The sequence below is a fragment of the Nicotiana tabacum genome, chromosome 11 (genome assembly GCF_000715075.1).
Source record: "Nicotiana tabacum cultivar K326 chromosome 11, ASM71507v2, whole genome shotgun sequence".
NCBI lineage: Eukaryota > Viridiplantae > Streptophyta > Magnoliopsida > Solanales > Solanaceae > Nicotiana > Nicotiana tabacum.
The window spans coordinates 42,403,419-42,429,795 of NC_134090.1; the positions used below are offsets into that span (position 1 = coordinate 42,403,419).

At 37.4% G+C, this 26,377-nt stretch overlaps 1 protein-coding gene across 7 annotated transcripts; it reads right to left on the reverse strand.

Moving 5' to 3' along the window:
• Positions 1-1,355: 1,355 nt before the first annotated feature.
• Positions 1,356-25,556, reverse strand: LOC107830339 (uncharacterized). Of its 7 annotated transcripts, none has more exons than XR_012696537.1 (3): positions 13,412-25,499; positions 11,939-12,075; positions 1,356-6,630 (listed from the first exon to the last, which is right to left on the reverse strand). XR_012696537.1 is itself a non-coding variant. In XM_075225047.1 (3 exons), exon 3 carries the CDS (start codon positions 6,728-6,730, stop codon positions 5,720-5,722), a length of 1,011 nt encoding a protein of 336 aa, XP_075081148.1. In that variant the 5' UTR covers positions 6,731-12,075; positions 13,412-15,837; positions 24,740-25,556; the 3' UTR covers positions 1,356-5,719. The 7 variants fall into 7 exon arrangements, 6 of the variants coding, with proteins under 6 accessions (XP_075081148.1, XP_075081147.1, XP_075081144.1 ...); XM_075225047.1 differs by having other exon boundaries at positions 1,356-12,075; positions 13,412-15,837; positions 24,740-25,556; XM_075225046.1 differs by having other exon boundaries at positions 1,356-12,075; positions 13,412-21,335; positions 24,740-25,556.
• Between the last annotated feature and the right edge of the window lie 821 nt (positions 25,557-26,377).

Below are 26,377 nucleotides of genomic sequence, written 5' to 3' on the forward strand. Positions count from 1 at the left end.
TTTTTCACGGAGAAAAAATACATTAAAAAAATAAGAGAAGAGTAGTAAACATGCCAAATACGGTACAATCAGAGGCGGACCCAAAGTTTTAGCACAACAGGGACACCACTGTATACTAATTACTAGCAGTAAAATTTGATGTGCAACTCTATGAAATCTTAATAAGTATGATGACTAATTATTCAAGTATAAACAAAAAGAAGTTCTAAAGAAAGAGAAAGCACCGAAAGAGAGAAATTGTTTTTCGCAAAATGGGTGCTACGGGAAGGGAAAGTGTTTGATTTAAACATGTTTCAAAATTTAAATTTTTAATTTTTTTCTCAAATAAAAAAAGTGTTAGTGATCAAAAGGGTGTTCAATCTTCAAAAATTAACAAAAACTTACGAAAGAAATCAAGATTAAGGGCATATTAATAGTCAAAGAACTAAAAAAGAGTCTCAAACTCTTAGTTTCCTTGCCGAGTCGGAGTTGACGGATATCTGCTACCTTGTCAAAGTGATAGTTGAAGAAGGTTGTGGCAGAATGATCTATATATTTTTATTTGTGGACCGATAAATTGTAATTTGGAGCTTTTAATTTTAAGGGAGGGATTTAAAAAAGAATAAAATTAATTAATTTGACTATTATGCATGAATACTAAACTACATTTGAATTGAATAAAATATAAAAGTAATAAATAAAGCAGTGATTGTTGAAGAAGGTTGTGGCAAAATTATTTGAATTTTTTTATTTATGGAGCAATAAGTTGCAATTTGAAGCTTTTAATTTTAAGGGAGGAATTTGAAGAGAATAAAATTAATTAAGTAATACTAAACTATAATTGACTTTAACAAAATATAAAAGTAATAAATAAAGCTCTCTAGTACACTAAAACAAAGAATTACGATATAAAATAGGAATAGGAAAGCGGAGAAAAGGCTGAAGATAGTCTCGAACCCGCGTCATTCAGCAAAAAAAGGACACCAAAGCACGACCCCATAACCATTCCTTCTGTCTTCCTTTTTGTACCTAGGGGCACAAGTAAAATATTTAAGAGGTCCCAACTGTATGTACAAATATATGTAAGATACATATACATAATTTTTGCCGAGGTTAACGAGGTCCCGTAACCCCTCAACCTTGCGAACCGCTTGCATACATAGCACATAAAATTATGGTGACAGAGTTTAGTAGCTATGATTTGTTAAATTATTGGATATCATTTGTTGCAGGGACCAAAAGCAAATATGTGAGTAAATTGATTTATGAACAAAAAAGGGACCAAAATTCCTCCTCCTCCACTTCCAACCCCTCCCCTCCCCTCCCCCCCCCCCCAAAAAAAAAGCACACAAGGAGAGTAATAGTAAAGTACGAGATACAAACATCCAGTACTAATTTTATAGGAAGGGCACCTGTTTCTCAAAGTGTACAAGGGAAACTTTACCATGAAGGAAAGAAAAATAAAAAGGTAAAAAGAAAAACTCGTTTAAAAGTGTTATGAAATATAGACCATAAAGTAAAGACAAGTATAGAGAGAAACTGATATATTATTCGAATTCAAATTGATGTACATAATGAACTGAAATATCTTCTATTTATAGAAGAAAAGAAGCTGCTGTGTAAGCTGCTACGCAAGCTGCTGTGTAAGCTGCTACTTCAAACTGCTGTGTAAGCTGCTATTACAAGCTGCTGTGTAAGCTGCTACGCAAACTGCTGTGTAAGCTGCTACTGCAAGCTGCTGTGTAAGCTGCTACTATACCAGATATGAATAATCTTCTACCTACGATAATGTTTATCCATAACCGGGTACCAAAGTGATAAGCTTCTTCAGGAAGCTTATTTCCAATAGAGTACTAAATAGATAAACATATTTACGGTGGAGTCCGATATGAATAAGCTTCTTCAGGAAGATTATTTACAACGGAGTACTAAATGAACATCCATAATATAATATATTTATAACACTCCCCCTTGGATGTCCATTAAAAGATAATATGTCTCATTAAAACCTTACTAGGAAAAACCACGTGGGAAAAAATCCTAGTGAAGGAAAAAGAGTACATATATTTAGTAATACGCATTGCTAGGTGCCTCATTAAAAACCTTATAAGGAAAACCCCATGGGAAAAAACCTTAGTAAGAGAAAAAGAGTGCATCACGTATTTTACTCCCCCTGATGAAAACCTTGTTTCAAATATTTGAGTCTCCGCATTCCAATCTTGTATACCATCTTCTCAAAAGTTGAAGTTGGCAAAGATTTAGTGAATAAATCTGCTGGATTATCACTTGAACGGATTTGTTGCACATCAATGTCACCACTTTTCTGAAGATCGTGTGTGTAGAATAATTTTGGTGAAATGTGCTTCGTTCTATCTCCTTTTATAAATCCTCCCTTCAATTGGGCTATGCATGCAGCATTGTCTTCGTATAAAATTGTGGGGTTTTTTTCACATTCCAAACCATATTTTTCTCGAATAAAATGAATTATTGATCTCAACCATACGCATTCCCTACTTGCTTCATGAATAGCTATTATCTCAGCGTGATTTGAAGAAGTAGCAACAATAGATTGCTTTGTGGAGCGCCATGATATGATAGTACCTCCATATGTAAATACGTAGCCGGTTTGAGATCGAGCTTTATGGGGATCAGATAAATAACCTGCATCTGCATAACCAACAAGGTCTACACTATCTTTGTTAGCATAAAACAAACCCATATCAAGAGTTCCCTTTAAATATCGCAATATATGCTTAATCCCGTTCCAATGTCTCCGTGTAGGAGAAGAACTATATCTTGCTAGTAAATTAACAGAAAATGCTATGTCAGGCCTTGTAGCATTAGCAAGATACATTAGTGCACCAATTGCACTGAGATAGGGTACTTCGGGACCAAGGAGTTCCTCGTCCTCTTCTAGAGGTCGGAACAAATCCTTATTCACTTCAAGTGATCGAACAACCATTGGTGTACTCAATGGGTGCGCTTTGTCCATGTAAAAGCATTTTAAGACCCTTTCTGTATAGGCAGATTGATGGATAAAGATCCCGTCTGCTAAATATTCAATTTGCAGACCAAGACAAAGTTTTGTCTTTCCAAGATCAACAAAATTCAAATTCTTTCTTAAGATATTTAATTGCCTTTTGGAGCTCTTCTGGAGTTCCAACAAGATTTATGTCATCAACATAAACAGCAAGTATAACAAATTCTGATGCCATTTTCTTTATAAAAATACATGGACAAATAACATAATTTATGTAACTTTCTTTCAGCAAATATTTACTGAGACGATTATACCACACGCGCACAGATTGCTTTAAACCGTACAAAGATCTTTATAATTTGATCGAGTACATTTCTTAAGACTTTGAATTATATGCTTCGGGCATTTTCAATCCTTCAAGGATCTTCATATAGATTTAGCCAAATAAGTCATATAGGTTAAGACTTGTATCTAAATGGTATGACATCTTCAAGTGTCTGGACTGCTAGTCCGATCCTCACAATCGTTTACAATATTGTGCACTATATTGTATTAAATATATCGTCGACGATCATTTTGTGTCAGTTCCGAAGCGACATAACTTGTGGAGATCTCATCACTTTCTTTATTTTCAGGTACCTGAACTTTTTCGGGAGTTTCATGAAATCTTATGTCATGGGCTCTTCTAGAGCTTATTTCCTCCTCATTTTGATCATTAACTCCTACTATTTTTCAAGGATTGTTACCTTTGGAACCGATTGGTCTACCATGCTTCATGCGTACAGTAAACTCTATCCTTCAGGGACTTTAATTTTAATAGGAGCATTTGCAGCTGAAATATGATATTTAATTTTGGATCAGCAAATGCTTCTGGCATTCGACTTGAATTATCTTCTAAGTGAGGATCATGATAATTCAATTCATATAGCATATTTTTCAACTGTTTATTCCATCCCCCAAATGTTAGAAAAACTAACATATATCCCCAATCATATTTGGGAAACATATCTTTGTGTATTATGGTAGAGAAATTAATCATATACCACGCAACAAAAGATAGTAAAAATATTTGGTTTCTGATCCTAAACCAATTGTGAAGGGAGGACTTATCATATATTGTTGATCTGATGCATACAAGTGCTGCTATACGCAATTTAGAAAATCTTAGACCAACACATGAAGCTTTGTTCGAATAAGCAATGGTTTAGCCATTAATAGGAGGTATTCAATGCTAAACCAGCTTGGATATAAACCAACATTATCAAGATGAACTGTCTTGATTTCATAATCTGAAAATTATGCTCTTAATCGAGAAAAGCAATTCCAAATGCCAAACTGCAGGTTGACAATAATTACACATGTAACCATCTCATATATGCACCTATAAGCGGTTCACATGATAGGTGAACAAGGCCATATTCACCTTTTATATATTTCAGAATCAGGGGTCTTAGTCCCAACTTTAGCTGGTATAATCAATTCATTATGAGAACAAGCAACACATGAGAATTCCTGAAGAATCTTCTAGTTCTTTAGTAATGGCAAATGACAAATAGCTCATTTAAAATGGCAAATGAAAACTTTAAGTTTATCACGTCATGTGCTATCTCTTAGTAAACTTCTGGTTTACTATGACATAAACTTTTTCTTTAGTAAACTTCTGGTTTACTGTGATACATGATATAGTACAAATTAAAGAATAAGGCACGTAACTTCTCACATACATATTATTTTACCCCCTATGATTGTGGAAATATGAAGATTATCAATCTTCCAATCATTTGTAGTCTCAATATGATAGCCATTTGTATTAGTAAACTTCAGGTTTACTACAACATATGTTTTGACCATAATCATATAATATGAATGACATATTTGTATATAAGCTCTTCAAGAGCCTTCATTTATTATCTGCAATCTAATATTTATTTGGCACTACTGGTGTCATGTATTCTTTAGGCAAACATTTAGCTCTTCAGGAGTTGTTGATATATTTTGTACTATCAAATATTGCTCAGACACTGCTGGTGTCATGAGAGAAAATCACAATCAAATAAACAATGTAAAACAATTGTTTAAGCACACGAAAACTCCTCTTCATAATATTTTTCCACTTCAGGAGGCAATTTCAATTGTGTTACTTCTTCAGGAGAAAATTTAAAATACGAAATATTGAGTATATATTCTCTCAATTATATTAACTCTTCTGGAGGTGAATTGTAATGTATTCACATCAAGAGCGCGTTCATATTTACCCGACTTATTAGTATTGTCACATTCACTTCAGGGAATGGATTAATATTATCAAAAGTTCTCATCCTTCAGGAAATCGAACATAATTATCTGAATGCGCATTAATCACATCAAATTGTGATGCCTCAACCTCTTTTAAAATATTTACTACTTCAGGAGCAAATCGAGGCGTGCATTTAATAAAGAGAATATTTATGTAGCTTATCTTCAATTGTAACCATAGAAAGCCTAAATTATCACTTCTGGTGATCATAGGCATATACCACTTCTGGTAGTTAACAAAATATAATTACAATGAGATATACGAAATATAACCACTTCTTGTGGTTGTATATTTCTTGCAAACTCTGCTAGAGTTTAAGTTGATCTAATAATGTTATCCATATTCTTCAAAATGACATAAACAAGATATATTATAGTAAACATCATTATCAAATCATAATTTTCCTTTATGTACAACAATTACATAACCATACTATCTATTACAAACAACAAAAATTAAAATATTTACATTTCTATAGATTCACCACCGATTACATGACTTGTTTCTCCTTCTGGGAGTGCAAGGTAATCAGTTACATCCAAATGCATGAAGTCTAAATTATCTTCAGAAATAAAATTTGCTTCAGCATTTTTCTCTGTCTTATTTAGGGAGGCTTGATAAAGCTCAACCAGGTGCTTTGGCGTACGACAGGTACGTGACCAATGCCCTTTTTCTCCACATCTATAGCATGCATTTTCTGCATTTGGTGCTTGCACCGCTTCATGCTTTTGTTCTTTCCTTTTCCACTGCTGGTGGTAAGGAGTGTTCTTTGGTGCATTATTATTACTATGATTAGAGTTTCTTTCCCGACCACGACCACGACCACGACTGGGGCCACGACCTTTTCTACGTTTAGCCTGGTGGAAGTTCGTCTCATTCACTTCAGGGAATGGACTAGAACCAGTAGGTCGGCTTTCATGATTTTTCATTAATAGCCCATTATGTTGCTCGGCTATAAGAAGATGTGAGATAAGTTCAGAATACTTTTTAAATCCCATCTCTTGATATTGCTGCTGCAGGAGCATATTCGAGGCATGAAAAGTGGTGAAAGTTTTCTCCAACTTATCATGATCAGTAATATTATCACCACATAACTTCAATTGGGAAATAATTCTGAACATAGCAGAATTATACTCACTGATATATTTAAAATCTTGTAGCCTTAGATGAGTCCAATCATATCGTGCCTGTGGAAGAACAACCATCTTCAGGTGGTCATATCTATCTTTCAAATTATTCCACAGTATGACTGGATCTTTAACAGTAAGATATTCCATTTTCAGGCCCTCATCAAGGTGATGGCGTAGGAATATCATTGCTTTGGCACGGTCTTGGTTTGATGCCTGATTTTTGTCTTTGATGGTGTCTGTCAGACCTATCGCATCAAGATGAATTTCAGCATCAAGTACCCAAGACATGTAGCTTTTGCCCGATATATCCAGGGCTACAAATTCAAGTTTAGAAAGATTTGACATTATTTAGGAAAAGAAAGTTCTTACCTCAGATACTTTCAAAATATTTGCTCGAGATGGCAGAGTCTCGTGCTGATAACGTGTTATGAAATAAAGACTATAAAGTAAAGACAAGTATAGAGAGAAACTGATATATTATTCGAATTCAAACTGATGTACATAATGAACTAAAATCTCTTCTATTTATAGAAGAAAGGAAGCTGCTGTGTAAGCTGCTACTATACCAGATATGGATAATCTTCTACTGAGAGCAATGTTTATCCATAACGGAGTACTGCTGTGTAAGCTGCTACTGCAAGCTGCTGTGTAAGCTGCTACTATATCAGATATGGATAATCTTCTACCTAGGGTAATGTTTATCCATAACCGGGTACCGAAGTGATAAGCTTCTTCAGGAAGCTTATTTCCAATAGAGTACTAAATAGATAAACATATTTACGGTGGAGTCCGATATGGATAAGCTTCTTCAGGAAGATTATATACAACGGAGTACTAAATGAACATCCATAATATAATATATTTATAACAAAAAGAAATTATTGAAACGTCCCCACGACACTTTTAGCCTAGACAAGGCTTTATTTTTCACGGCTTTCGCATACTTAATTGGGGAAAAAACAACAACATCTTTTGATATTTTCATTTTGACTTTTAATTACATACACTAACAAACAATGAATTTTTGTATTATTTGTGTAACTTAACTATTGTAGCTTGTTATTTATATTTTTCTCTGTATACGGTCAAAATCAGACTTGCTTTTTTATGACTAATCGAGACTGGAACACAGCAGGTCGAGACTCGACCTCATTTTATATCGAACCATGATAGATTGCTGAGCTTGCGGACCAGAGACCAATCGAGATCGGGATCAACCAAGATCGAGACCAAGAAGGATAGAGATCAAGCAAGATCGAGGGAAGCTTACCGAGCCAAATAACGGAAAACCAAAATATCCGCAATCGGAGGAGGATCACGGTGGAAATTTTGGCACGTATCAAGGAGAGGCCGATTAATTGGCTAATCATGAGATTTCTTACTGTATTTAGAATTGTATGAAGGGTAGAACTCCCCTACTATATAAAGGGGATCTGATCATTTGTAAAAGGCATCATATTCACGCAATACAAAGCAATACACTACCTTTCTCTTAAGCTTTCAATACTCTTTTATTGTGTTCATATTTTCCAGTGAAATATTCGTTTGTTTCGGGGGTGACCTAGCTCGAGAGTCAAAGCTATACATTCACTTCGGTTTGCTTTTATTTCTATTTACAGTCAATTTCAATATCAATTTATGTATTTTCTCAGTTTGTGACAAGTAAAATCACGTGTCCTTAAAATCACCTATAAATTCAATTGTTATCCGTTTGTAAGGTAAACAGTTTGGCGCCCACCGTGGGGCTAAGGATAATAGTGATTGCCTGGTACTAACTTTTGTGACACACACTATTTTATACTTGTTCTTGTGAGTATCTTTAATTCCAGGATCAAAATGTCAAACTCTCAAGAAACACCCACACACAGAGACAATGGCCTTGGTCTCTATGACGAAAACGACAACATAGCCGCCCCAGGGAATGAAGTTCCTCTAGTTGTCCTCGATGGAGTCCTGGCCGTAGACCTAATTGACGTTAGTTCCCATGTTTTCATTAATGCAAATTTGGCCGTCGATCCTGAGAGTTGTGTCCGCAGAGACGTCCGATCAGCCGGTCAGAATGCACAGGGCGGTGAAGAAGGCAGGATCAACCTTCGAGTGATATTTGAAATGTTGCAGGCTCAACAAGCTGCAATAGCACAGCTCCAAAACCAGAATCATGCACCGGGCAGGTTCGAGCCTGAGCCATCACAGGAAGTTGTTTGTAGGGCCAAATCAGTGCCAAAGAGATCGAACGGAGATGAATTAGAGAACGATCCCGCAATCATGAAGATGCTCGCGGAACTAACAAAGCAAGTTGAATCGGGGGAGAAGAAAATTGAAGCAAATAACAAAAAGGTGGAAACCCATAATTGCAGGGTTGATTAAATTCCGAGGGCACCACCGATTTTGAAGGGTTTGGATTCAAAGAAGTTCGTGCAAAAACCTTTCCCCCAAGTGCGGCTCCTAAACCAATTCCTAAGAAGCTCCACATGCCAAAAATTCCCAAGTATAATGGAACGACCAACCCCAACGAGCATGTCACTTCTTACACATGTGCGATTAAAGGGAATGATCTGGAGGACGATGAGATCGAGTCCGTATTGTTGAAGAAATTCAAGGAGACCCCGTCGAAGGGAGCGATGATATGGTACCATAACTTGCCACCCAACTCCATTGATTCTTTTGCTATGCTTGCAAATTCCTTCGTTAAAGCACACTCCGGAGCTATAAAGGTCGAGACTAGTAAGTCGGACCTCTTCAAGGTAAGTCAGAAAGATAACGAGATGCTCAGAGAGTTTGTATCTCGGTTCTAAATGGAACGTATGGATCTATTACCGGTCGCCGATGATTAGGCCGTTCAGGCCTTCACCCAAGGATTAAACGTACGAAGCTCGGTGGCTTCACAACAACAAAAACAGAACTTGATCGAATACCCAGCTGTTACTTGGGCCGATGTGCATAATCGGTAGCAATCAAAGATTAAGGTTGAAGACAATCAGCTGGGGACTCCTTCCGAGTCCGTTTATCCTATCAGGCCCGTCGACTTAGTCAAAAGGGACATCGATTGAGAGTCACGATTGAGCAGGGATCGCTACTAGCCATACAATGGAGATTAGAGAGGCAATAGGCCTGGGCACAACCCTATTCGAGGTGAAAGGAGAAACGATCGAGGTCAGAGCTCTCACTAGCTGATAACTATGGATTTTAGCCTATCTTATGCTCTCTTTTGCTTAGGTTTTGGATCAAATATGTGTAAAAGTATTCCCAAAAACTAACTTAAGGTGCTTACTTGCAGGTTTTGGTCAAAATAAGGCAAAGAAGCCAAAATGAACTAATAAAGGAGTCGAACTTGCACAAGCCCAAAGAATGGAACTGGAGCGCTGTCAGCATTATTATTACGCGGATGCATATGACCCTCCACTGAGGTGATTAAAAATATGCTGCAGCGAAAGTGATGTTCAGAGAAGCTACAGCCAAGTGCTAACACTTCCACTGACCGCGTCTAAATTACGCGGGCGCAAAGTTAAACAGGAGCGGGTGCGGTGCAAATTTTGCTAAGGGCAAGATAGAGAATAAGAGACTTGAAATATGAGCTCAAATGAGGAACGCGGTCCGCAAACATTTTACGTGGCCGCAAACATTTTACGCGGTTCGCAAACATTTTACTAGTCCCATCCCAGTCCAAAATTGAAGAAACGTGGTCAGCGCTTTTTTTTGCGCGGCCGCAAAAGTTCCATGTGCTGAGGCACCCAGTATTTCGGTGACAACGGAACCCCCGTAGGGGTATTTTTGTCCAGTAATTTTAGCTGTGTATAAATAGATCTTTTTCATATTCTTAGGTTATCTTTTGTATCAGTGAGCTCGTGAACAACCGTACTTTACCATTTAGAGTAATTTTAGAGTAGCTTTAGCTTCTATTCTTAGATTTTGTTCTTGTAACCAACTTTTATGGCTTATATTTCATCTCCATATTTGATTTCTACCTTGATTATGAGTAGCTAAACCCATTATCTAGGGTTGTGACCCAACCCTAGTGTGGGTATTAATGGGTCTTGAATTTTAGGGCTTAATTATTTATGGGTTAGTGATATTTAACTTGATTCATGCTTTAATTGTAGAATTGGTGGTTGCAAACACTGATTCGTGCCTTTATAACTTAGACTCTTCTTGAGAAAGAGAGACTAAGTCTAGGAAAATTAGGCTAACAAGGAATTGGGGTGCATTCAAGAGATTGATAGCCCCAATTAAAGGGGTAAACCTAGAGATAGTAATACCTGACTTGAGCCAATGTCATTTGTATTGCATAAACACCCATTTGGACTTGAGAAAGCCAAATTGGGCAAAATCACTCAAGCTACCGAGAGGTATAGAGTGAGTAATTATGTATGATGGTTATATCACGACCCCAATCACAACAAGCTTGCCCTGAATTCTCGATACTTGTTAGATATCCACCTAGATGTAAGTCACTACCCTAATGCTTTTTATCAATTGAGAAAACTCTTACAAAATTATTGTACTTAGATTATTTTTAGCAATCAATAGCATTAAACGTAGAATAGAAACACATCCAAGCATGGTTAGAAGTGCAATTAAAAGCAACACGCATAGCTAGATTTGATAGAAATCCAACTCCCAATCAATATTAACTCCATGTGGATATTGATCCCGACCTTTCGGGTAAAAAATGCATCGACCACTCCTCCCCATTATATAGTAGTGTAGGGTTGGAGCCAATCACTTTTTGGCGCCGTTTTCAGGGAGTTTGGTTTTGGCTATCTATCTGACTAGTTGTGTTTCTTGTTTTTGTTTCCTTCTGTTTTACTAACTTGTGTGAGTAAATTGATTCAGGTACAAAATGGCAAATAATGATCCACTCGGAAATGTTCTCCCAGGGGAGGAGGTAGATGATAATGCTGAAGATGAGGTGCATCTAGTACCTCAAGCTCAAAGAAAAGGCCGCCAAGCCAATGAAAACATTCCAGACCCTCCCCTAGCTCCTCCGCGAGCAGCTCCTCGGGTGCTTCCAAATGAAGGTTACGCAAGTGCAATTGTCCCACCTTGGATTCAGGCGGGTAATTTCCAGATTACAAATGTTATGTTGACCTTATTGGAGCAAAGAGGGTACTTCACAGGCACTCCCCATCAGAATGCATATAAACATCTAAAGGGCTTTGTGGATACATGTTGGGGAAGCAAACAGACAAATATGTCAGAGGATGCATTAAGACTGCGATTGTTCCCTTTTTTCACTTAGAGGGAAAGCTTTGGACTGGCTTGAAAGACTCCCCAACCATTCCATCACCACGTGGGATGGGTTGACCGACAAGTTTATAGCCAAGTTTTTCTCACCGGGACATATGACTGCATTAAGAGATGAGATCTTAGCTTTTAAACAGGAACCAAATGAACCCCTTCATGAAATCTGGGAGAGATATAGAACTATGGTCAAAGAATGCCCTAACAATGATATGACTGAAGCAGTGATCCAACAGATATTTTATCGGGGTATAAACATGACCATTCAATTTGTGGTAAACCAGGTAGCAGGGGGTAATTTTATGAAGATACCTTATGCCAAGGCCTGTGACATTCTTGATGAGATGGCTGGCACTTCCTCAGCCTGGCAAGTCGGGCAAATGTTCCTCAGGGGGACCCTCATGTCATAAATCTTCACAAGGAACTTCACGACCACGGACAAGTCATAGCTGAGTTGACAACAACCATGAACCAGTTAGCCAAAGCACAACTTCAGCAAATTTAGGGACCAAAGCAAGTAAACACAATAGAAGAGGTTAATCTATTAGTAAATAAGAGGAGACAGTGTAGTCAACAAATGCAAAGCAATCAAGATTAATACGAGCACAGTGGAAGTGGCTACAACCAAGATGACTTGTATGGTGGTCAAAGTGAGGAAGTTTTGTATGACAACAACTATCAAGGACAATGGGGCAATGCTCCAAATCAACAATGTAGATCGCAAGGGAATAATCAGAATTGGGCAACCAAGACCAAGGAAATTGGAACAATAACAACAAAAACCCGAACAATTAAGGGAACAACAACCAGAATTGGGGTGGCAATAACAATTGGAATGGCAACAACAACAATAACAATTAGGGTAGAAATGGAAATTGGGGGTTGGGCTTTCAAAGGCCCCCGATGTATCAACAACCAAATAATCCGCCTCCATTTCCGTCTCAAGGTCTTAGCTCGTCAAACAATGAGATGGGATGGATTGAGTCAATGTTTGAGCAAATGATGAAGAAAAAATGCCGACTCTAATTCCCATTTGGCGTCCCGTAATACTTCTATCCACAATTTGGAGCTCCAACTGTCACACCTTCTTTTTACCTACATCCCCGGAAAGGGGCATATAAGAGAGTTTTTTCTAATTTTAAGTGACAATCGAAATGGGATTATTTTATTAAAAATTCAGAGTCGCCACTTGAGATAATTTTATGGTGTCCCAAGCCACCGGTTCAAATCCCGAATTGAGGAAAAGATTGATTCTGTATTACAGTCCGCGAACACAAAAATCTAGGTAAGGAATTCTGTTAACCCGGGAGAAGGTGTTAGGCATTCCCGAGTTTCGTGGTTCTAGCACGGTCGCTCAACTGTTATGTTCAGCTTAATCATTTGATTTTAAACAATTATGAAATAAAGCAAAAGTATGCTACTATCGATTTAATTAAATAAAGCAAAATAAAGGAATAACAACAAAACTACCCAAAATTCAAATCATATTAATATTCGGTATTTTCCATGGTCAATTTGTCCTAAGAAATCCAAGTCCCTTTTTCTTTAAAATTTAAAAAAAAAAGAAGAAAAATCCCGCAACCTCTCTGCTTGTCATTCTCATTATCTTAACAACCGCACATGTAATAATCAAAATCATATAATTCAAAATCATCACCAGGAAAACAAAATCATCAACCACACATGTAATAATCAAAACCCACATCTAATTCAAACTCAATCATGATCTAACACAACCCATATATAAAAATAAAGATCTGGAGCTTAAGAGAAAGAGAAATGAACCTCTAAATATATGAAGTTTGATTGTTTCACGGAGAACTCGAAAATGTAATGGGCCGCGGATGAAAACTGGAATCGGCACCGGAAAACTCGAAACCCAAATCGACCTCAATAAAACTTGATAATCTTCGGCCCCGTTTATTTTTCTCATCAATTAGAATCAGCATAAGTACAAGCAATATTCCTATCACTGCAGGAGCTTTAGAGAAAAGAAGAAAGACAAAGGAAGCAAGAATAATTATGAAGTTGAAATGGATTGAGCCAAGCAATAGGACTAGCGCTACCACTATGTGAAGCGATGAACCAGAATTCGTCCCTTTAAACTCCACCGGCGTTGGAGGAGACGGCGCCGAGGGGTTTTCAATTTACACCACCCTCCTCTATAGCCATGGCTTAAATCCAAATCCAAATAACTATAAAGATAAACCCAACCAAATATAAAACCAAAAAAGGAATGTCATTTAAAGAAGTGGTTGAAAGGTATATAAATTTATATGAAGTTGGTGGGAATTGGCTAAGTTTTAAGATAAGGACAAGGCTTTTTTGTTGTTCCAGTCACTTCCCTTCGAAATCATCATCTTCTTATAATTTTAACTTTATGACTTGTGATTTTGTGTGTAGAATCAGAGAATTGCGGCTGAAGATTAGGTGTTCTTCTAGGTTTTTTGGTCTACCTCTAGGAATTGAAAAACTTGGGGTAGGGTTTCTATAATTGGGTATTTTATAGGGAGGTGGAAAGGGATGATGACCATTGGATTAGAAGGAAAATAGATGGCTAGGATTAAATTTTGCACTTAAATGTGCTAATGTGTTGAGAAGAATGGGCTAAGGGTAATTGGGTTGGACCATGTCTTTTATTTCAATTTTGGGCTAAGAAGACTCCAAAAATTATTATTTAAAACCATAGCTAAATTCCCTTAATATAAGATAACTATACTACATGATGCAAAATAAATTCCAATTAATTACACTAAACTATATTAAAACATGAAACTATTACATATTTTTTGTATTTTTCAAGATTACAACTAATTTTTATTTTCTTGTAATAAAATAAAGTAAAAGAGTAAGAATGAGTTGAAATAGCTATATTGAGCCTAAATTAAATATTTACGTGATAAAATATGGAAAATCTTGGGGAGGGTCAAAAATCACATGTCTACAGCTGCCTCTCTTTGACTGGAAAGATGAAGTATTTTCAGACAAAGAACGACTAGACAAGTTTTTTGACCTGACCCTTATTTGGAGAGACTAAAACTAAGAGAGAGGGGAATGTGACCGAGCTCTGGTATCTGAGCTGCCTACATATCCTTGGCTATAAAGGAATCAAGCCACATGTAGTTCAGAGGTGAGTGAGATGATGGAGTATGCCGAGGTGGAGAGCCGGTCGAGGTGCCGTTCCGCCGAGGTTCCGGTCCGCAGCCCTGTTATTACATCAAAATCAAAAGAAATGAAAAAGACTAACTAAGCCTGTCAATTACGAGTTACAAGATTCCTATCTATAAGTCTTCTGAAGCTTGATCTTGAGCCTTGAATGGTTCTTCATGCAGACTTTGGATTTGAACCTTGACGCTTGCTAGTTGCAGGTGCCAGTTCATTCTTCTTCAGCTTTTCGGATCAAAACCGGACATACCATGCTTGTGACTTCAGTCATATCTTGAGCAGCTCACCTCTTTCATCAACTTTTGCATTTGGATTCACTTCTTGCCTTTTTTTTTTAAATTTTTTATTCTGGATTGTGACTAACTTCCGTTGATCATCTCGGACTGTTGACTCACATTCTCGCTGTGAGCTTCTTTTGTTGCTGACTTGAATTGCATCCTGAAGTGAATTCTCTTATTCTCCAGGTAGGCTCCTGATTGCTGAACACTTGCACCGCTTTTCCCTGAAACTGCTTTCCCTTGAAACTTGAACGGTCTTCCTTTGTTCTCCAGGTGGGTGCTCGACTGCTGAAACTTGAATGTATTCCCTTGTTCTCCAGGTGGGCGCCTGATTTCAACAAAAATAGACAAAAAAAAGAAAATTTTTTGCCCCAGTTTGGTGGCTGGGCACATATGATTGTAAACTAAATCATGTTACCAAGTATCAGTAAGAACTTGAAAGCTAAAACTTGAATTGTACTCCTTTGTTCTCCAGGTGGGCGCCTGATTGCTAAACTTGAAATGTATTCCCTCGTTCTCCAGGTGGGCGCCTGATTGCTGAAACTTGAATGTATTCCCTTGTTCTTCAGGTGAGCGCCTGATTACCAAAACTTGAAATGTATTCCCTTGTTCTTCAGGTGGGCGCCTGATTACCAAAACTTGAAATGTATTCCCTTGTTCTCCAGGTGGGCGCCTGATTGCTGAATTGTAAATGTATTCCCTTGTTCTTCAGGTGGGATCCTGATTGCTGAAACTTGAAATGTATTCCCTTGTTCTCCCGGTGGGTGCCTGATTGTTGAACTTGAAAATTATTCCCTTGTTCTCCAGGTGGGCGCCTGATTTCCACAAAATAGACAAAAACAAAGAAAACTTCTGCCCCAGTTTGGTGTTGGGCGCATCTGTGAGTGTTAATTGAATCATGTTACCAGAAAATCTCAAAGAATTTTAAAAGCTATATCCCATTATCCAGGAGGGTTATGAAAACTCTTAGTTATATGACAGTTTTAAATCTAAGTTATATTTCCTAAAGGTACGACTTCCACTAAATCTTGTTATCCATGAAGACCTTAAAACTAAATCCCATTATCCAGGAGGGTCTTGAAATTTAAAATCAAATCTCATCTTAAGGGTGAAAATTTCAGAGCTAAATTCAACTTCCTAACGGTAAAACTTATGCTAAATCTTAGCATCTAAGGGAGGTATTAAACTAAGTCCCATTATTTAGGAGGGTCCTTAAAATTTCAAATTGAATCTTATCCTAAGAATGAAAACTTCAAAGCCAAACTTATATTTCCTCAAGATAGAGCCTAGCTAGATCTTGTTACTCATGAATGTTTTGAATTTTAACTAAGTCCCATTGTCCAGGAGGGTCCTGAGAATTTTTAATATTAAATCCCATTATCCAGGAGGGCCATGAAATTTTAAAATTAAATCCCATTATCCAGGAGGGTCCTGAAAATTTAAAACTAAATCCCATTATCCAGGAGGGTCCTGAAAACTAAATCCCATTATCCAAGAGGGTCCTGAAAACTTAAAAACTAAATCCCATTATCCAGGAGGGTCCTGAGAATTTTAAATTAAATCCCATTATCTAGGAGGGTCCTGAGAATTTAAAAACTAAATCCCATTATCCAGGAGGGTCCTGAAAACTTAAAAACTAAATCCCATTATCCAGGAGAGTCCTGAAAACTTAAGCACTAAATCCCATTATCCAGGCGGGTCCTGAACACTTAAAACTAAATCCCATTATCCAGGCGGGTCCTGAAAACTCCTAATTGGATTCTATCTCAAACATGCAAACTTTTAAGTCAACTTATATTCCTTTGGGGTACATTTATGCCAGATTATGCTACCCACGTTGTTTTGAATTTTAAACTAAGTCCCATTTTCCAGGAGGGTCCTGTGAATTTCAAATTAAATCCCATTATCCAGGTGGGTCCTGAAAATCACAAGTCAACCTGTCTGGTGCTTGCCTTTCCCCGACGGAGGATTTCTCCGGAACAAACAAAATTTTCTGCCCCTGTTTCAAATCAAAGAAAAATTTTATCAGTTTAAAATATGGTGGTTAGTTCGTGGCCTTGACTTTGAGGGCAGTTGCTCTTTTACCTCTCATGATAACTGATTTCCACCCGAAGACCTTGCTTGTTCCTTGACTAATCACTTTCTCTGCCATCCTTATCACAGAAAATACCTCTTCTCCGTTCAGACCCAATACCCTCTATCTGTTGCATTACTCATGAACTGACATTTACCAACCTTTATGTCTCACATGAATCCCAAAGCACGTCAATTACCATACACTCAATGTGCATGATGTTCTTTCCTGACTTAACCCACCGGCATTGGCCTTGAGGTCTATTGCTTCTTCACTTGCCCTGATAACTTTGATTTCTGCCTGGAAGACCTTGCTTGTCACTGGTTAAACACTTTCTTTGTTAATCTTATCACAGAAAATACCTTTGATCCGTTCACCCTACACCCTCCATCTGTTGCATTGTTCATGAATTGATATATACCAAACCTTTGTATTTTACATGAATCTCAAAACATGTTGATTTTTACCAACTCAGTGCGCACATTGTTCTTTCCTAACTTATACCACTTTGATGTGCTGGCCAGATCCCGTTTTGTGCAATTAGAAAGTTGGTGGCAAATTTTGAAGTCATTTCTCACTTATTTTGACCAAACAGACTCAGGAAAAGGAAGTAAACAAGACAAAAGGAACAGAATAAAGGACAAAGGAAAGAGATGATTCCCAACAAGAAAACTACAAAGTAGAAACCTATCAGATGTGGATACCAACTCTAATGACCATGACATGCACCTTTGGATTAAATGGCCTAATCTGCCAAGCAAGTCCGATGTTCAACTCTTATTGTACCTCTTTGCCGTGAAACTGGGTTTCAATGCTCCGATTTTCCAATCTGATTCATGATCCTTACTCGACTTGTAGTGCCCGAAGGGTTTTCACCATCAAGCCTCTCTCATTTTGTTCTTTCTCTCAACTTACTGTCGCCTTATGGTGCCTGTGGAGGTTTTCACCGATAAGACTCTCTCATTTTTGTTTTCCTTGTGTAGAACGGAGTGTTGCCCCTGATGTGAATCATACCTCTAACTCGCTTGCCTTGGAACTACACAAAGATTGATCGGAAGGTCTTTCTTTGGACCGTAATGTGGGCTTTTGGATGGGGTTAGAAAGAAAGGGTATCATAAAGGCTCAAAAACAGCTTAAAAGGGCTCAAATTTACAACTTTTGGAATCAGATCTCTTACAACAACCACAACTTCTACCCCAGTTTCTTTTCTTGGGGACTTTTGAATTTTTATTTTGATGGGACCGAACCGTGAGGCTGCCTACGTATCCTTAAAAGGAATCAGGTCGAACGTAGTTCGTGAAAACATTTGTTTTTGTTTTTCCTATTTGCTTTGTTTTCTCTTCCTTTTTCCTTTTCTTTTTCCTCTCTTTTCTTTCTTTTCTTTTCTTTTCTTTACTCTTTTTCCATTTTTCCTTCTCTTTTTCTCTTTTTTTTTCTTTTTTCTCTCCCTTTTTCTGTATCACATTTCTAAACTCTGGTTCTGATTCCAAAAGAGGGATATGAAAGAAAATAAATAAGGCTCAAAGGGGTGACAAAGGATAAAGTGTTTAGATAGCAGAATAAAATGCCTTCGTCATTCCAATCTTCAAAGCATGCTAAACACAAACAACACAATTAAACAAACCAAAGAAATCATACATAATATCTTTTGACTTCATCAGAATTGATAGCCATATCTACACATTTGCCTTCTATATCTGTTAAATACGAAGCACCATTGGACAACACTCTCATTACGATAAACGACCCCTGCCAATTTGGGGCAAACTTGCCTTTAGCTTTAACCTGATGTGGCAGGATGCGTTTCAATAGTATTTCTTTTTATTCTATCTGCCCCAGTTTCACAGTTCGAGCTTGAAGTGATCTCAAAGTGCCTTTACTTATTTCCCTCAAATGTCCCTATCATCTTCAAAATTGTTTCATTGCTTCATGACTAAACTAACATTTTAAGACCAGGCTGAGAATTACGTGTGCATGTCATGTCACTAGAGTCAACAGGAAAAGGACTATAAAAGGAAACGAGAACTAAACAAAAATGACTAAAAGTAACAAAAAACAGAAAATTGCATTAGACAGATGGTGAAAGGGTTTGAACAATAAAACAGGCAAACTAAACTGGGTTACAACCCTGGAACAAACCTAGACAACACTAAACGAGTTACTACGAAAAATAAATTAGGCAAAATAAAAGGATAGAAGGGTTTTAATCACAAGACAATATCCGGATTACAACCTTGAAAATAACTCGGACAACAGAAATGACAACAAAATAAACCACCAAGACTCCTCTCCAGCTTGCCAAGAGATGAAGCGTCTTTCCAATTACCAAGAACGGCATCTTAGACACTGGGTTCCACATTAATATTGCCAAAACCATTAACAACTTCAATATCATTAACTTCAGTCCGCAAGTTCCTAAGAGGATTCACATGCTCCCTGTCACTGTCATTGATCACAATTACCCCTTCTTGAATCATTCTTTCTATTTCTCTTTTCAAAGAAGGACAATCTTCAATGCTATGCCCTTGGACATTAGAGTGGTACATGCATCGTACAGTAGGATCAAAGCCTTTTGCATATGGGTCTGGAGTATAGCCGAGGAGCGGCTCAATTAGGCCAGAATGCTTTAACTTTTCAAACAAGCTTGTGTAGGACTCCCCAATTGGCGTGAAACTATTTCTTTTCCTTTGTCCCCTTCCCTGCCCCTGTTTTCTAGGGTTGTTGGGTGCTCGAAAATGTTGTGAAGGCAAGAATGCTTTATGCGGCGCTGGCGCTCGCCGTAGGGAGTGACCTGGTGGTTGGACATATGACTGGACATTGTTCGGAGGATAATACTGAGGTGGATTATGTGGAGCTCGGGGACAGGTTTGGGGTTGGAGTTGAGGCTGTGTATATTGGTGAGGCGGACCTTTTAGTCCACGTCGTGACTCTGAAACAACCATGGCAAAATCATCATGTTCTTTCTGACCCAGCAAGCTTCATGTGTCGTTCTGAATTGCTTGTGTTGTGGCTTTTAAAGCAGAATAACTCATGATCTTGCTGGACTTCAACCCATCTTCTACCATTTCTCCCATTTTTACCACATCATTAAAAGACCTACCCACAGCCGTGATCAAATGCCCAAAATAAGTTGGTTCTTGAGATTGAAGAAAGTACTCGACCATCTCTTTTTCTTCCATGGGAGGATTGATTCTGGCAGCTTGCTCTCTCCATCTGAGCCCGTATTCCCTAAAGCTTTCATTAGGATTCTTTTCCATCTTGGCGAGGGACATGCGATTTGGGACAATTTCTATATTGTACTAAAAGTGCCTGGCAAAGGCCTGAGCCATATCATCCCATATGTACCACCTGCTAGCATCTTGGCGGGTGTGCCGCTCCAAAGTTGCCCCACTCAGACTTTGACTGAAATACGCCATCAATAATTTGTCTTTCCCACAGATGCCTCTCATCTTACTGCAGTAGCCTCTCAAATGGGCCACGGGATCTCCATATCCATCATATAAATCGAACTTTGGCATCTTAAACCCATCGGGCAGTTGGATGTCAGGAAACAAGCACAAGTCTTTGTAAGCCATGCTCATCTGGCTCCCTATCCCTTGCATGTTTCTTAAAGACTACTCTAAGATTTTTACCTTCCTGGATATCTCATCTTGTTCCACTATCTTAGCAGGCTTTTCAGTTTCACCAGGAGGCTCAAAATGAGGAATGTGAGAATATGGATCCGAGACTTTGAAAGTTAGTTCTGGAGCACAGTGTTGGGCATCGGGGACTTTGAACACAGTCTCATTAGAGGATCGAGGAAAAATAGCTGGAGGAGGAGCTACAAGAGCATGAATGGCCAAAGGAGCGGGATATAATGTGCTTTTGAGGAGTGGAGTGTGAAAAGGTAGTGGGGAGATATCAATAGTAGTGGGAACCATGACTTGTGATAGTGATGGGATAGTTGCAGGGTTTTCAATGTAGTTAGTGGGGAATGAAGATGGAGGATGCCCCCTGATCCAAGACTGATACATTTCTGCCATCTGTTGTTTCACCCTTTGGACCTCCTCTTTCAATTCAGACTCCGACTCCACAAACTCCCTCGACGGGTCAACAACTCTTGTGCCCCAGTCTTTGCTATCCATGGCTACCTTGCTCTTTGACCTTGTGTTGCATGTATGAGTTACTTAAGAACCACAAACCAACCACCCTTCTGCTTAATGAAGATAACAAGGAGGAACAAAATGAAGTCATCATGTTAGCGTTAGGGCATTTAACAGCTGCAAATATCACATTGTGTGCAATGCACCTAGCAAAAATTAACGGTTCAAGAATGACTTCGAGGGTCACAAGGTCATTTGGCATCATCCCAATTCGTCCATTTGAATCTTCTATTTTCTTTTCTAACACTTCTTGGCTTGCTCATTTTATTTCCTCTTCTTTTTTTTTAATCATCACTCTTTTCTTTCTCTCATTTCTCACATCCCATAATTTCATCTCTTTTTATTTTTTTTCTCTTTTTCCCTTTTTTTTCATATTCTTTTAATAACAAAAAAAAAAAAAGATTCGATCGAACCCTATGTAGGTTGCCTACGTATCATGACCCCACATGAATCAGATCTTTGCGTAGTTCTGGCAGATCGAGAATAAAGCAAACAAAGTAACGTTCTCTTTTTCATTTTCTTTTTACCTTAGTGACTAATCTGATGAGAAAAGAGAAATAAAAGAAACAAATCCCCTTTTTTTTTGAATTTTCTAGACTTAATGTTCTATAACCTATTTTAAACTCAAGCTTAACGGATTTTTTTTTGAAACAAATACTCTATTAAAGAAAAATCCTAGAAGAGAGAAAGATATTTTTTGACTTTTTTTTTTGATTTTTCATTTGATATCCCTGAAGAAAAACTTCGTAATGAGAAATGAAAAAGACAAAAATTGTTTTTTGGATTTCAATTTTTAATTACCTAAATGAGAAATTTTAAAAATAAACAGAAGATAAGGTATCTTATTTCTTCTATGTGCAATGTCCTAAATCTAGTAAGAATAAAAGATTTATTTTTTTATGACCTCAAAAGAAAACCTTTTTTTTTTGGATTTTTGGAATTAATATCTTAGAGAAAACCTTTAAAGAGGTACTAAAAACAAAAATTCTCTTTTTTTTAGTCCTAATATACTAATGGGAATATAAAAACAAATATTTATTTTAAATTCTAGATATTAATTGCCTAAAGGAAAAACCACATCAAACAATTTTTTCAATTTCTAGGAGTAGTATTCCTAAAGAAAATTCTAACGGAAATATAAAAATGCAAAATATTCCTTTTTTTGGATTTTTGATTTATAACACATCTTTTTCCAATACAAAATAGGAAATACCAAAAATAAAAGACCCAACATTACTGTACAAAACTAGAAGGTAAAAGACGACATAAAAAACCACAGACTCAAAACATAATAACTAAAAAATCTCCTTAAGCAAACTCCTGACTGGATGGTCCTAAGACGTTTGTCATGCCCAAACTCCGGTAAGTAGATCCACACATGTATGGGAAAACTGAAACCAACACTATGTGAGACAATAACATTCCTTACTAGACACATGCCAGACATGATTAGAGCTATTTCTGCAAAATTAACCTATGCAGCTAAAAGTGGATAAAATGCAAGATTTGGCTAAGACCCCGCAAAGCCAAAAACCTAAGACTTACTAGGAAGACCGGACCCTACGTGGGTTGCTTACGTATCACGCCCCGAAAGACGAGAATCAGGTATGCGTAGTTCGGGCAGATTGGTTACGGGCAAGAAATAAAAAACAACTAATTTAGAGAAAATATTTTTTTTTCTCTTTTTTTTTTGAAAAGTGATGAAACATGTAAACTCATTTTGGATTTTCTTTTTCCCTCTTTTTTTGATTTTCGAAAAATGATGAAAAAGTGTAAAATCTTTTTTTTTTGAATTTTCAAGCTCTTTTTTTTAACAAAAAATGTGACCGAAAACATAATTAGGCCCCACTCTCTTCACACTTCACCCTCTCTTTTTTATTTTTTTTTCATTTGCCCTCAACTATCATTAGTCCGCCAAATGATCCTTTTACCCTCGAAGAAATGCAACATGTAGCACATAGGATGCATCAAGATGGTCTATTATTTTAGGTACACCTATCCTAGACGGACTCAACCCCTGTGTTGAGTCCCCAAAGTCAAAATGCACATGATGCAAATAAGCGTTCTTACTAGGGATCCGACATGAGGCTTTGTTATACTAGGTTTAAAACCTGGGTTTATTGTTCTAGACCTGGCTTACCCGAGCAGACAACTCGAGCCGAGGAGGGGGCTACGTACCGGGAACCAAAAAGCCATCCGGCTTAGTAACTTGTCCGAGCTTCTTTCTTATTTCAAGGTATGACACTAACAGAATAGGGAGTCATGGCCAGCGTGCACATCCCCGAAGATGAGAAAAGAGGGGTTTCGTAGCAGTTTATATACAGTTCAGATAATATCAAAGCAGTAAAAGCAACATTTAGCACATTAGACCCAAAAATGTAATAAAATCAGATAACAAATAAAACCAAATATAAAAATTCATCTAAGCTCGAATTCTTGAACCATGAACCAGAGATTCTGGGTTCGATCCCCAGCAGAGTCGCCAGAGCTGTCACACCTCTTTTTTACCTACATCCCCGGAAAGGGGGATATAAGGGAGTTTTTTCCAATTTTAAGTGACAATCGAAACAGGATTATTTTATTAAAAATTCAGAGTCGCCACTTGGGATAATTTTATGGTATCCCAAGCCACTGGTTCAAATCCCGAATCGAGGAAAAGATTGACTCTGTATTACAGTCCGCGAACACAGAAGTACGGGTAAGGAATTCTGTTAACCCGGGAGAAGTTGTTAGACATTCCCGAGTTCCGTGGTTCTAGCACGGTCGCTCAACTGTTATGTTCAGCTTAATCATCTGATTTTAAACAATTATGAATCTATGTGCAAATTTTAACTTTATAACCGCTTTTATTTAATTTTAAGAAAAAATTGCAACATCATCTAAAACGCGTCTTGAACCACGCCACATAAATGCACCCGCGGTCCACGACACATTTTATCTAACGCTGTTGAGGTTTGGATTTGGGTCACATGAAATGCACACTCGGATTTGGGAATTAGGTATCATAACTATGTCACGAGAACCATACCCATAGCCACACTAATTTATTATTAATCACACCTAAAACAAAAGTATGCTACTATCAGTTTAATTAAATAAAGCGAAATAAAGGAATAACAACAAAACTACCCAAAATTCAAATCATATTAATATTCGGTATTTGCCATGGTCAATTTGTCCTAAGAAATCCAAGTCCCCTTTTTCTTTAAAATAAAAAAAAAAAAAAAAAAAAAGAAGAAAAATCCCGCAACCCCTCTGCTCGTCATTCTCATTATCTTAACAACCGCATATGTAATAATCAAAATCATATAATTCAAAATCATCACCAGGAAAACAAAATCATCAACCACACATGTAATAATCAAAACCCACATCTAATTCAAACTCAATCATGATATAACACAACCCATATATAAAAATAAAGATCTGGAGCTTAAGAGAAAGAGAAATGAACCTCTAAATATCTGAAGTTTGATTGTTTCACGGAGAACTCGAAAATGTAACGGGCCGCGGATGAAAACTGGAATCGGCACCGAAAAACTCGAAACCCAAATCAACCTCAATCAAACTTGATAATCTTCGGCCCCATTTATTTTTCTCATCAATTGGAATCAGTATAAGTACAAGCAATATTCCTATCACTGCGGAAGCTTTAGAGAAAAGAAGAAAGACAACGGAAGCAAGAATAATTATGAAGTTGAAATGGATTGAGCCAAGCAATAGGACCAGCGCTACCACGATGTGAAGCAGAGAACCAAAATTCGTCCCTTTAAACTCCACCGACGTTGGAGGAGACGGCGCCGAGGGGTTTTCAATTTACACCACCCTCCTCTATAGCCATGGCTTAAATCCAAATCCAAATAACTATAAAGATAAACCCAACCAAATATAAAACCGAAAAAGGAATGTCAATTAAAGAAGTGGTTGAAAGGTATATAAATTTATATGAAGATGGTGGGAATTAGCTATGTTTTAAGATAACGACAAGGCTTTCTTGTTGTTCCAGTCACTTCCCTTCGAAATCATCATCTTCTTATAATTTTAACTTTATGACTTGTGCTTTTATGTGTAGAATCAGAGAATTGCGGCTGAAGATTAGGTGTTCTTCTAGGTTTTTTGGTCTAGGTCTAGGAATTGAAAAACTTGGGGTAGAGTTTCTATAATTGGGTATTTTATAGGGAGGTGGAAAGGGATGATGGCCATTAGATTAGAAGGAAAATAGATGGCTAGGATTAAATCTTGCACTTAAATAGGCTAATGGGTTGGGAAGAATGAGCTAAGGGTAATTGGGTTGGACCATATCTTTTATTTCAATTTTGGGCTAAGAAGACTCCAAAAATTATTATTTAAAACCATAGCTAAATTCCCTTAATATAAGATAACTATACTACATGATGCAAAATAAATTTTAATTAATTACACTAAACTATATTAAAACATGAAACTATTACATATTTTTTTGTATTTTTCAAGATTATATAAAGATAAAATTAAGGTACTATTTTTTGTATTTTTTTTACTTTATGAAAGGTACATAAAATAAAAATATTTTTTGTAGTTTTTATTTTCTTGTAATAAAATAAAGTAAAAGAGTAAGAATGAGTTGAAATAGCTATATTGAGCCTAAATTAAATATTTACGTGATAAAATATGGAAAATCTTGGGGAGGGTCAAAAATCACATGTCTACACCAACTTGGCCATATTTCGCAAGCTTTGAATAGTTGCCCTAAGAGGGCACTACCTAGTGACACGGTGGTAAACCCAAAGGGTGGGAACAGTGCCGGCCATGCAATGGCGGTGACCACAAGGAGCGGTAGAGGTAGTGAAGCAAGTACCTCCAAGCAAAAGGAAGTTGTGAGTGATCATGTTGAAGTACAAAATGAGGATGATCCAATAGTTGATGAGCAAGTGAATGAATAGAATTTGAATGGGGAGGTGAGAATTGATATTCATGACAATGAGAAAGAGACTCAAAATGACGTGAACCCGTCTAAGGAACACGTGATAGACATACCAGAAACGGTAACGCCTAAAGCCAAGGCTCCTTTGCCAATCACAAAGTCAGCTGGCAATATAAATTTGTCCACCCG

Bases quoted from the DNA above. Each gene is read 5' to 3' on its own strand.
- LOC107830339 (XM_075225047.1), bottom strand. From the start codon at position 6,730: ATGTCAAATCTTTCTAAACTTGAATTTGTAGCCCTGGATATATCGGGC.